Genomic DNA, 12,826 nt, shown 5'->3' with positions numbered 1-12,826 from the left:
TGGCGTGGACATCAGAATCTGTCGAAATGAAGTTTTCAAACGAAACAATCTTTTTTATTTCAGTCTGTGAAATTAAAAGTAATATCCACGTTTTCCTGTGGTCTTGGCTATAATTCATTGCGTATCAAGCTCCAATTAAGTTTGTTTGTTGAACAGAAATAGTTCCATAAATTGTTAATTTAACAAAACATGTTGTCACCTGCTGTCTCCCGGACACTGGTGAGGGAGCGATAGGGTTTAAAGTGTCCGGATCTCTTGCGCATGCCCAGTTCAGGTGGGATTGGGACAGTATCAGCCGTGATGCGACGCCCCAAACCATTTTATTCTCTCTATTCAGAAAAGATGTAGTTACCAACAAGTGGCAAGGACGATCATCGGTATTTACGAAGACATATGGTAGTAACATGTTGCGTAACAGTCATGTTTGTTTTTTCAGTCAGTCTTGATTTATCTCGAGTCTTGTTTTACATAGAAGGAAGCGCATGTAAAGGTACACAGTGGTACAGTGCAATGTGCAAAATACCATCGAGGCAATGATCCTCAACGGACAATGGATTGTATTTCTTATTATCTTTCTAATAAACACATTATTTTGTCAAAGCGAAGAGGCATCTTGCCATGGAGCTTTTGATATTTATTTCGTTTTAGATAGGTAAGTATCCTAGCCTATACACTAAATGCAAGATGTAGTTGATATGAACGTGACTTGTTATGTTTTTATTTATGGTGATGTATCTTGAATCAACATGATTCAATAGCATGTATCAGGTGTCAGATTGCATTTATCAAGCATTTTATTATCAAGTTGTTGTGTGTGAAAAAAACACAAATGTGTAACAAGTAGTAAAAATTCTAATGTAAATAGAATTACAATTATATTTCAGTTTGTATAGTCCTTGTATGGGTTTGTTTGGTTTAGAGAGTTTCAATGTGTGCTCTACAGGTCTGGTAGTGTGTATGATAACTGGGGAGAGATCTATGAGTTTGTGGAGCAGCTCACCAACCGCTTTGTGAGGTAAACTGTCTATGCTCTCAGGTCAAGCTCTCTATGAAGTTAAACTTGCCTTGAAAATGTCACTATCCATCAGGGCAAAGCCCACATAACTCTCTCCCTCTCTCCCTGTTTCTCCTCTCTCCCTGTTTCTTCTCACTCACTCTCTCTGTCTCTCTCTCCCTTTGTTCTTCTCTCCCTTTCTCTCATAAAACTACATTTACATACTAGTGTTCAGTATATTGACTGAATGAGCCCCTTTTATCAAAGAACAATTTATCAAGGACATGTTTACACAGCAGGAATCAATAGATAAACTATAGCAAACACGGTCCTGTGAAAGTGGGGCATATCTTTATTGAGCAGAAGCCTAGGCATTTAACAAAATGTAGGTCCACCAAACACTAGGATACTGCATGCGTGGGATTATTTTTAAACTTAATAATGGTGTACTAAATTTAACTCCAGAAACATTTGGTACAGCTGGCTGTGGTGGCAACTGGTGTGTAATTGTAGGCTAATGTAGAAAAAAATGGTTAGCCGCAAAGGGTTTGGGGAATATATAGCCTCGCTATTGTTAATTTACTGCTGCTCTTTAATTATTTGTTACTTTTATTTCTTCTTATTTTTTTATTTAATGTTTTTGTGGTATTTTGTTTGTGGTATTCTTTCTTAAAATTGCATTGTTGGTTAAGGGCTTTGTTGTAAGTAAGCATTTCACTGTAAGGTCTACACCTGTTGTATCCAGCGCATGTGACAAATACAATTAGATTAGATTAGATTTTGATTTTGAATATGGCTAAGTAGATCTACTGTTAGTGTAGTCTTTTAAATATTAAATGACCAGTCATTGCTTGAGTTAATCTGCTTCTGTGTCTTCTTGGGTGTTTAATCCCGTTCATCCCCTGGTGTATCTCTGTGTTTGTTCTAGTCCAAAGATGAGAGTTTCCTACATAGTTTTCTCATCTAGAGCCGAGATGATTCTACCACTAACTGGAGACAGGTACTACTACAGGAAACATCTTTCACCTAGCACAGACAGCACACGCGCTCTCTCGCGGTACACATCATCTCTCAGATAATACAGGACCTAAAATGCATATTTCTTGTTCCTTTGTAGGTATGAAATAGAGGAAGGCTTGAAAAAGTTACGTAAAATCAGACCGGCTGGTGAAACATACATGCACGAAGGAATGAAAGTGGTATGAAGTTTTGATTCATAGCATTTATATATATATTTTTGTAGTTGTACTGTATGTGTTGTCCATTAAATCATGGCTTCCTCCATGTAGGCTTCAGAGCAGATGAAGGCCCAGGTCACACGGTCATCCAGCATCATCATCGCTCTGACTGATGGGAAACTGGAGGTCTATCCCTATGAACTGACAGTAGAGGAGGTAATGCCATTATAATAGACTGTGATGAGCAATAATATAGTACTTACTTTGCTTTGAGCTCTTACTGGTACACAGCTATTTTCCATAAATGAATCTATCGGTCCTCTCTTTTTGCTTCAGGCTAACGCTGCCAGGGAGTTTGGTGCTAGGGTATACTGTGTCGGTGTGAAGGACTTTGATGAGAGACAGGTAGGATTTTGGAGTCTCACTTGACCAATTGTAGGCTGGAGAAGCACTCACAAACTGCACACAGCCACACACAAACAGTATCCCTGCTGAAATATTTGTTCACATTGAAATCTGTTGGATAAGCATGCACAATGCTGTAACAGCTGATTGATATTGATAACATAGTGAATGGAAAATGAGAGTACCAGGTTAATGATTTGATCGTCTGTCCCTCTCAGCGAGTGTTAGCTGTCTGGACAGGAAGTGATCTGTACTGTAATCATCTAATAAGATCAAGATTGTGCCAGTCCTGCTTCCTGTTATAGTTTCATTACATTAGATGAAAGCCTTGGAAACCAGGCAGGAAAACATCAACAGAGAGACAGATTAATGTACAGACAATGAGGGAGAGTGCTATGTTGTACGTTAGATGTGGAAAGGCAATCTCTTAGATGTTGTGTAGTATCATACAGTATGCTTCCTTCTTATCCCTACAGCTTGTTGACATTGCAGACAGCAAAGACCAAGTATTCCCAGTTCTGGCTGGATTTCATGCACTCAAAACCATTGTGAATTCGGTGAGGTCAGAATAATTACATAGAGCAATATGTCAAAATAAACTTTAAGACACATACCATGTAATTTACATCATCTGTATTTATATTTTTCACAGATTTTGAAGAAATCCTGCACAGAAATATTCAGTATAGAGCCCACTAATGTTTGTGTGAATGGTATGTTGCAAAGATTTAGTTTGTTGTTATACTGATGAAATTTGATCAATATTGGTTAACAATATTATTAATTTGTGCCCAAAAATCCTAACATTGTGACCCTCCATAACATTCTAGAATCCTTTAACATTGTACTGAGAGGATATGACTTCACCCGTGGGAGGAGCCAGGAGGGAGTGATCTGTGTTCTCACAGTCAACCAGAAGACCTACAGTTAGTATACCGTACCCCAAGCTCCATAAAGCATCACATTCTGCATTCCAATATTTACACACCTACCTACTGTAAGAGTGCAAATTGACAACAACCCCCTAACTGCGTTACACCACATTCATTCATGTATATTACCAGATGCCACTGTCCTTTGTAGTTGTATACCAAACAATGCACTTCAATGCCATTCCTCAGGATTCAATCAATTTCATAATGGAAAGAGGTTGGTCACCCTGTTCATTCTATAGCCATAGTAATAAAGTAATGAGACCATGTGGGTGAATGTTGGGGCTCACTATTTTCCCAAACCAGAGAGAACAGAACAGTGTCTTATTTAGTAGCTAGAGAACAGATATGTCATTCTGCAGCTAGCTGAGTGCATGGAGCTGGTCTCATTGCTTAATATAGAACACAACACACAATGTCTCTTCACTGAGAGGGCGTAGAGCTCACACATCCCTCCCTCTTGCTCTCTCTTTCTCTCCCTCTCTCCCAGATGAGAGGCCTAATGTGGTGCAGGATGGCTATCTGTTGTGTCCAGCACCAGTGCTGCATGAAGCCGGACAGTAAGTGCTGCACTTGATTCTCTCCTCGTAGAACTTCCTGTAGCCATAAATGGCCAGTGAGCTACTGAGCGCGTTCAGTTGGCCAGATCAAAGGAATGGCATGTTGTCTGTTGGTTGCCGTTAGAGCTGAACCACGCAGAAACCCAAGCTCCACTGTCGGAGACTACACACACTTCCATTCAGGGTGGGCAGTGGGTTCGACGGGTAACGGATCCATCACTTTATAAAAGCAAAAAAATTAAATAATTAAAGAATAAAAATAGAATAAAAGTCTGGTGGAGATTGGAGAATGGCCGCTGTTCAGCCCTTTTCCATTACAGTACCCTGCCTGGTTTCTTTATAAAATGTGAACGAATAGGCTGAACCGATGTGTAGTGGTGAGACACATCAAAATGGTTTGGCATACTGTCATTAAAACAGTTTAGTACAGGAGGATATTTTTGTGAGACTTTGTGACACTGTTAGTGTTTACCCACTGGGCAAAAGCTGGTCGAGTCAACGTTGTTTCCACGTAATTTCAGCCCCAAAAATCTATGTGATAACTTTGAATCAACCTGGCAAACTGATTGGAAAGGGACAGAAATTCATATTTCTTTCACCCAACCTAAATCCAATGGCATTTGTTGTTGATTTCATATTAGTTGACAACTCAACCAAATGTTAATCAAAACTAGACGTTGAACTGACGTCTGTGCCCAGCGGTTACCCACTGTTGACCATGTGACAGTGTTTACCATGCCCACCAGCCTGTTTGCTATAGCACAGTGCTCTGGCATTTCAATGTATGGTCTGCCAGGCCGATACTTAAATTAAGTTTGACCTGACCTACTTTGTTAGTCTCGCTCTCTCTCAGCAATAACATAGAAATGGGCTGGATTTTCTTTCTCTCTCAATAGATCGATAGATGTTCTGATCAGCTTGAACAAGGGTCAGTCCTACATCTCAAGTCCATTCACTATCTACGCTACAAGATGTGTGAGTATCAGTATCACAGATAACACCAACACTCAAAACAAAACAGCCTCACTCCACTGACATTCAGTTTGGTCAGTCTTAGTCCACCAAAGTCTAGTCTGATAAAGTCCATGATATACAGTATTATATATGATATTTATGTTTGATATAAAGTCATCTGTTCAAGTCTGTGTTGTGTACCAGGCTGCTTTGTTTACCATTCAGATTCAGATCAACTTTATTATCCCACCAGGGGGAAATTCATTTGGTCATGTGCTTAAAAAGACAGTACATAAAACATAGAAACTACACAATATAATTAATTCAGAGTGCTATAGCTACACATTTAAAGTGAAAGTGCAATGTCTCCTGATGCAGTCTGATGGGACAGTGGTACTGGTGCTGGTCTTGGTTCTCCTCCTGCTACTGGCTCTGGTTCTGCTGTGGTGGTTCTGGCCGCTCTGCTGCACTATTGTGAGTGGTTCAACACAGCACTTCTCCCCTTGAAAAATAGAAACAGTATGAGTGAATCAGTTAAAAGGGTTGTTGGTTGATGTTAGTATATAGTACTGGAAGAAGGCTTCTATTTTACAGGTGATCAAGGATCCCCCTCCCCGTCGACCCCCTCCTCCCCCTCCTCCAGCACCTGTGAGTGGATTGTCGCTTAGATCCTTTGAACTGTTGTTTAAATCAACATGAAAGTGACATTTGAAAGTCCGTTCATTCAGCTCTTCACAGGGTTAATGCAGTGTGGTTTCACTGTGTCTCCTCCATTAGGAGCCTGAGGAGGACCCTCTGCCCAAGAGGAAATGGCCCATGGTGGATGCATCCTATTATGGGGGAAGAGGTATCGGAGGAATGAAACGCATGGAGGTATGTCGGAATGAGTATTACCCCATTCAACCCTATCTATTTGGGCTGCATTATATCTTGACAGTGAGTTGTGTCACTTTATTTTGAGTGATGTTAGTTACTCTAAGGGTCTGAATATATTATTTTAGCACAAAATAACCAAACAGTATAAAATGAAAGACGAACTGTATAAAATAACCTAATGTAAACTGTGTATTAGGTTCGTTGGGGAGAGAAGGGTTCCACGGAGGAAGGTGCGCGGCTAGAGAAAGCTAAGAACGCAGTGGTCACAATGGTGGAAGAGGAGGTGGAAGAACACATTATAAGAAAACCAATGCCTCAGAGCCCACCCCTTATCTATCACATCCCAGAACAGTCCAGATGGTACACACCAATCAAGGTTAGTTTGGATGCTTTCAAACCCAATTGACAATGGCAGTCAGCAACGGATTTGATATCTTGCATATTTTTAGCTGGTTTCATCATATCTTTGTTTAAACTGGTTTTCATTATTTCATCCTCAAAGGGGCGTTTTGATGCGCTAGTGGCATTACTCAGGCGACAGTATGATCGAGTTGCTGTCATGAGACCAACAGCACAGGACAGGGTAAGGCACCCCCTTGTATAAATGTTTTCAGTTTACTTCCTGAATTGCTTTCCTGAATTAACTGAATTTAAATGGAATTGACCCCAACCCTGATTGCAACAAACTCGTGAAAAAAAAAGAAAGAATGACGGGAAAGATGTAAACGAGGATGGGGGATGTCAGTGTTCGTGTAGAACGTGTTGAGACGCTGGTCATTCATACTACTGTCCTGTCATCATAGACCAGACACTCTAGGTCAGTGGAGGACGCTGGTCATTCATACTACTGTCCTGTCATCATAGACCAGACACTCTAGGTCAGTGGAGGACGCTGGTCATTCATACTACTGTCCTGTCATCATAGACCAGACACTCTAGGTCAGTGGAGGACGCTGGTCATTCATACTACTGTCCTGTCATCATAGACCAGACACTCTAGGTCAGTGGAGGACGCTGGTCATTCATACTACTGTCCTGTCATCATAGACCAGACACTCTAGGTCAGTGGAGGACGCTGGTCATTCATACTACTGTCCTGTCATCATAGACCAGACACTCTAGGTCAGTGGAGGACGCTGGTCATTCATACTACTGTCCTGTCATCATAGACCAGACACTCTAGGTCAGTGGAGGACGCTGGTCATTCATACTACTGTCCTGTCATCATAGACCAGACACTCTAGGTCAGTGGAGGACGCTGGTCATTCATACTACTGTCCTGTCATCATAGACCAGACACTCTAGGTCAGTGGAGGACGCTGGTCATTCATACTACTGTCCTGTCATCATAGACCAGACACTCTAGGTCAGTGGAGGACGCTGGTCATTCATACTACTGTCCTGTCATCATAGACCAGACACTCTAGGTCAGTGGAGGACGCTGGTCATTCATACTACTGTCCTGTCATCATAGACCAGACACTCTAGGTCAGTGGAGGACGCTGGTCATTCATACTACTGTCCTGTCATCATAGACCAGACACTCTAGGTCAGTGGAGGACGCTGGTCATTCATACTACTGTCCTGTCATCATAGACCAGACACTCTAGGTCAGTGGAGGACGCTGGTCATTCATACTACTGTCCTGTCATCATAGACCAGACACTCTAGGTCAGTGGAGGACGCTGGTCATTCATACTACTGTCCTGTCATCATAGACCAGACACTCTAGGTCAGTGGAGGACGCTGGTCATTCATACTACTGTCCTGTCATCATAGACCAGACACTCTAGGTCAGTGGAGGACGCTGGTCATTCATACTACTGTCCTGTCATCATAGACCAGACACTCTAGGTCAGTGGAGGACGCTGGTCATTCATACTACTGTCCTGTCATCATAGACCAGACACTCTAGGTCAGTGGAGGACGCTGGTCATTCATACTACTGTCCTGTCATCATAGACCAGACACTCTAGGTCAGTGGAGGACGCTGGTCATTCATACTACTGTCCTGTCATCATAGACCAGACACTCTAGGTCAGTGGAGGACGCTGGTCATTCATACTACTGTCCTGTCATCATAGACCAGACACTCTAGGTCAGTGGAGGACGCTGGTCATTCATACTACTGTCCTGTCATCATAGACCAGACACTCTAGGTCAGTGGAGGACGCTGGTCATTCATACTACTGTCCTGTCATCATAGACCAGACACTCTAGGTCAGTGGAGGATGCTGGTCATTGTCTTCCCATTAATAAGGGAGGTGGGGTCTGTCTGTGGTGCCCGTTCATGTGATAATACTGTACTGAATTTGTTCTGAATTACTACACTACATTTGTTATAACAACCTTTTGTTGTAAATTTTGTATTTCTTGGTTATGAAGTTATAGGTCAGTTGAGGTCAAATGAAACATATTATTATGTTGGCAGATTTTGGTTTCAACTTAAAATTGCAACCAAAATTTACTATTTCAAGCAAAACTCTGTAAAACATCTCGACTTCAATAAGTAATCGATAAATGTGAACAGTGAATAGCCATACTAGCTGTAAGCATGCGTTTAACCATGCACCAATTCCTCTTCCTGGTGTGTGCTTATAAGAGGGCTGGTACCTACCTGCTCTATACTCGCCTGGGATAATGATGGGGGCTCCCTTCTTGACAGAATGGGAGTGGCTGTCTGTCCAGCCAGTTATGCTCTCGCACTTGATTAGCTTGATTGGTTAATAGTGATGTTGTGACAATGACCGGCCCATTCGCCATCCCCTCCTTACCCATTACAGGCTTCCTCAATTGAGTTTAATTAGAATAAATTGTAAATGTCAACTCTGCATTGTCAAAAAAATTCCATGATACGTCACGTATATTGCGACTCCATTAGGAGCTCATTTTGTAACTGATGTACCTCATTTATCTGAGGTAAACAAGTCCATATCTGGTGGGGAGTAATGGGTAGCTACAGTAGCAGTAGAACGTTGAGGAGAGCTGCTTTGACGTGATTGGTTGTTGTAATATTTACACCAGTGGAGAGCAGGTCTGAGCAGTCTGCACTGTCAATGGAAGGGGAAAGCGGCCAGGTATGAACAATATCATGCCATGCACCATTGTTCATGAGAATTAAGCTGATATTGAGGTAGGGAGGTGTTACTACTGTAATGAAATATAGTGTATGTTAAGGAAGTACTGCTGTACATTTTCTGATAAGTGTACAATACAGTAGGTACATTTAAGCCTAACTGCTCACTATTGTAAAAAAGTATGTGTTCTCAAATTACCTGGTAAAGTAAAAGGTTGAAATGGAATAAATAATCTGCATTTTGTTTTGTTTCAGGGGCGCTGTATGAATTTCACCAGAGTTCCCAATCATTAGGTCAAACACACCATCATCTTTGGACTATGAGGCTATGGAGAGAACAGGAGCCCATAGCCGCAGGAAGTAGGGGTGCTGAGGATGCTGCAACACCCCATGAAAAATCTGAATACAATAAATATATATATATATATATATATATATATATATATATATATATATATATATATGGTGGGGATATATATATATATATATATATATATATATACACACACACACACACACATTACAAATGTATTAATACATGTTATTATTGATATATACAGTACCAGTCAAAAGCTTGGACACACCTACTGATTCCAGGGTTTTTCTTCACTATTATTCTACAATGCAAAAAATAGTAAAGACATCAAAACTATGAAATAACACATATGGAATCATGTAGTAACCAAAAAAGTGTTAAACAAATCAAAATATATTTTATATTTGAGATTCTTCAAAGTAGCCACCCTTTGCCTTGATGACAGCTTTGCACACTATTGGCATTCTCTCAACCAGATTCATGAGGTAGTCACCTGGAATGCATTTCAATTAACAGGTGTGCCTTGTTAAAAGTACAATTTGTGGAATTTCTTTCCTTAATGTGTTTGAGCCAATAAGTTGTGTTGTGACAAGGTAGGGGGAGATTTTTGGTTCCAACCGCTGTGTCTTTTTGAGACGCAGTGTAGGTGAACGGATGATCTCCGCATGTGTAGTTCCCACCATGAAGCATGGAGGAGGTATGATGGTGTGGGGGTGCTTTGCTGGTGACACTGTCTGTGATTTATTTAGAATTCAAGGCACACTTAACCAGCATGGCTACCACAGCATTCTGCAGCAATACGCCATCCCATCTGGTTTGCGCTTAGTGGGATATCATTTGTTTTTCAACAGGACAATGACCCAAAACACACCTCCAGGCTGTGTAAGGGCTATTTGACCAAGGAGAGTGATGGAGTGCTGCATCAGATGACCTTGCCTCCACAATCACCCGACCTCAACCCAATTGAGATGGTTTGGGATGAGTTGGACCGCAGAGTGAAGGAAAAGCAGCCAACAAGTGCTCAGCATATGTGGGAACTCGTTCAAGACTGTTGGAAAAGCATTCCAGATGAAGCTGGTTAAGAGAATGCCAAGAGTGTGCAAAGCTGTCATCAAGGCAAAGGGTGGCTACTTTGAAGAATCTCAAATATAAAATATATTTCTATTTGTTTAACACTTTTTTGGCTACTACATGATTCCAAATGTGTTATTTCATAGTTTTGATGTCTTCACTATTATTCTACAATGTAGAAAATAGTTAAAATAAAGAATAACCCTTGAATGAGTTGGTGTGTCCAAAGTTTTGACTGGTACTATATATATATATATATATATATATATATATATATATATATATATATATATATATATATATATATATATATATATATATATATACAGTGGGGGAAAAAAGTATTTAGTCAGCCACCAATTGTGCAAGTTCTCCCACTTAAAAAGATGAGAGAGGCCTGTCATTTTCATCATAGGTACACGTCCACTATGACAAACAAATTGAGAAAAAAAAATCCAGAAAATCACATTGTAGGATTTTTAATGAATTTATTTGCAAATTATGGTGGAAAATAAGTATTTGGTCACCTACAAACAAGCAAGATTTCTGGCTCTCACAGACCTGTAACTTCTTCTTTAAGAGGCTCCTCTGTCCTCCACTCGTTACCTGTATTAATGGCACCTGTTTGAACTTGTTATCAGTATAAAAGACACCTGTCCACAACCTCAAACAGTCACACTCCAAACTCCACTATGGTCAAGACCAAAGAGCTGTCAAAGGACACCAGAAACAAAATTGTAGACCTGCACCAGGCTGGGAAGACTGAATCTGCAATAGGTAAGCAGCTTGGTTTGAAGAAATCAACTGTGGGAGCAATTATTAGGAAATGGAAGACATACAAGACCACTGATAATCTCCCTCGATCTGGGGCTCCACGCAAGATCTCACCCCGTGGGGTCAAAATGATCACAAGAACGGTGAGCAAAAATCCCAGAACCACACGGGGGGACCTAGTGAATGACCTGCAGAGAGCTGGGACCAAAGTAACAAAGCCTACCATCAGTAACACACTACTCCGCCAGGGACTCAAATCCTGCATTGCCAGACGTGTCCCCCTGCTTAAGCCAGTACATATCCAGGCCCGTCTGAAGTTTGGGAGAATGTCATATGGTCAGATGAAACCAAAATATAACTTTTTGGTAAAAACTCAACTCATCGTGTTTGGAGGACAAAGAATGCTGAGTTGCATCCAAAGAACACCATACCTACTGTGAAGCATGGGGGTGGAAACTTCATGCTTTGGGGCTGTTTTTCTGCAAAGGGACCAGGACGACTGATCCGTGTAAAGGAAAGAATGAAGGGGCCATGTATCGTGAGATTTTGAGTGAAAACCTCCTTCCATCAGCAAGGGCATTGAAGATGAAACGTGGCTGGGTCTTTTAGCATGACAATGATCCCAAACACACCTCCCGGACAACGAAGGAGTGGCTTCGTAAGAAGCATTTCAAGGTCCTGGAGTGGCCTAGCCAGTCTCCAGATCTCAACCCCATAGAAAATCTTTGGAGGGAGTTGAAAGTCCGTGTTGCCCAGCGACAGCCCCAAAACATCACTGCTCTAGAGGAGATCTGCATGGAGGAATGGGCCAAAATACCAGCAACAGTGTGTGAAAACCTTGTGAAGACTTACAGAAAACGTTTGACCTGTGTCATTGCCAACAAAGGGTATATAACAAAGTATTGAGAAACTTTTGTTATTGACCAAATACTTATTTTCCACTATAATTTGCAAATAAACTCATAAAAAATCCTACAATGTGATTTTCTGGATTTTTTTTCCTCATTTTGTCTGTCATAGTTGACATGTACCTATGATGAAAATTACAGGCCTCTCTCATCTTTTTAAGTGGGAGAACTTGCACAATTGGTGGCTGACTAAATACTTTTTTCCCCCACTGTATGTGTATATATATATATATATATATATATATGTATATACACACATACATACAGTGAGGGAAAAAAGTATTTGATCCCCTGCTGATTTTGTACATTTGCCCACTGACAAAGAAATGATCAGTCTATAATTTTAATGGTAGGTTTATTTGAACAGTGAGAGACAGAATAACAACAACAACATCCAGAAAAACGCATGTCAAAAATGTTATAAATTGTAGACCTACACAAGGCTGGAATGGGCTACAAGACCATCGCTAAGCAGCTTGGTGAAAAGGTGACAACAGTTGATGCGATTATTCGCAAATGGAAGAAACACAAAAGAACTGTCAATCTCCCTCGGTTTGGGGCTCCATGCAAGATCTCACCTCGTGGGATTGCAATGATCATGAGAATGGTGAGGAATCAGCCCAGAACTACACGGGAGGATCTTGTCAATGATCTCAAGGCAGCTGGGACCTTAGTCACCAAGAAAACAATTGGTAACACACTACGCTGTGAAGGACTGAAATCCTGCAGCGCCCGCAAGGTCCCCCTGCTCAAGAAAGCACATATACAGGGCCGTCTGAAGT

The 12,826-nt window shown here is 41.1% G+C and overlaps 1 protein-coding gene across 1 annotated transcript; it reads left to right on the top strand.

Annotated features, from left to right (window-relative positions):
• The first annotated feature begins 301 nt into the window (after window positions 1-301).
• On the top strand, window positions 302-9,397 carry LOC311136449 (anthrax toxin receptor 2-like). The gene is made up of 17 exons (XM_084170577.1): window positions 302-652; window positions 944-1,015; window positions 1,923-1,994; window positions 2,112-2,193; window positions 2,284-2,388; window positions 2,509-2,577; window positions 3,054-3,134; window positions 3,230-3,290; window positions 3,408-3,503; window positions 4,000-4,069; window positions 4,966-5,044; window positions 5,402-5,497; window positions 5,618-5,671; window positions 5,801-5,896; window positions 6,096-6,275; window positions 6,402-6,482; window positions 9,231-9,397. The coding sequence occupies exons 1-17, from the start codon at window positions 534-536 to the stop codon at window positions 9,267-9,269; spliced, it is 1,452 nt and encodes a 483-aa protein (XP_084026703.1). The 5' UTR covers window positions 302-533; the 3' UTR covers window positions 9,270-9,397.
• Window positions 9,398-12,826: the final 3,429 nt, after the last annotated feature.

This window comes from Coregonus lavaretus (assembly GCF_964263955.1).
Source record: "Coregonus lavaretus genome assembly, chromosome: 10".
Lineage (NCBI taxonomy): Eukaryota > Metazoa > Chordata > Actinopteri > Salmoniformes > Salmonidae > Coregonus > Coregonus lavaretus.
The sequence above is the reverse complement of the archived record's forward strand: the minus strand, read 5'-3'. Positions and strand labels throughout refer to the sequence as shown.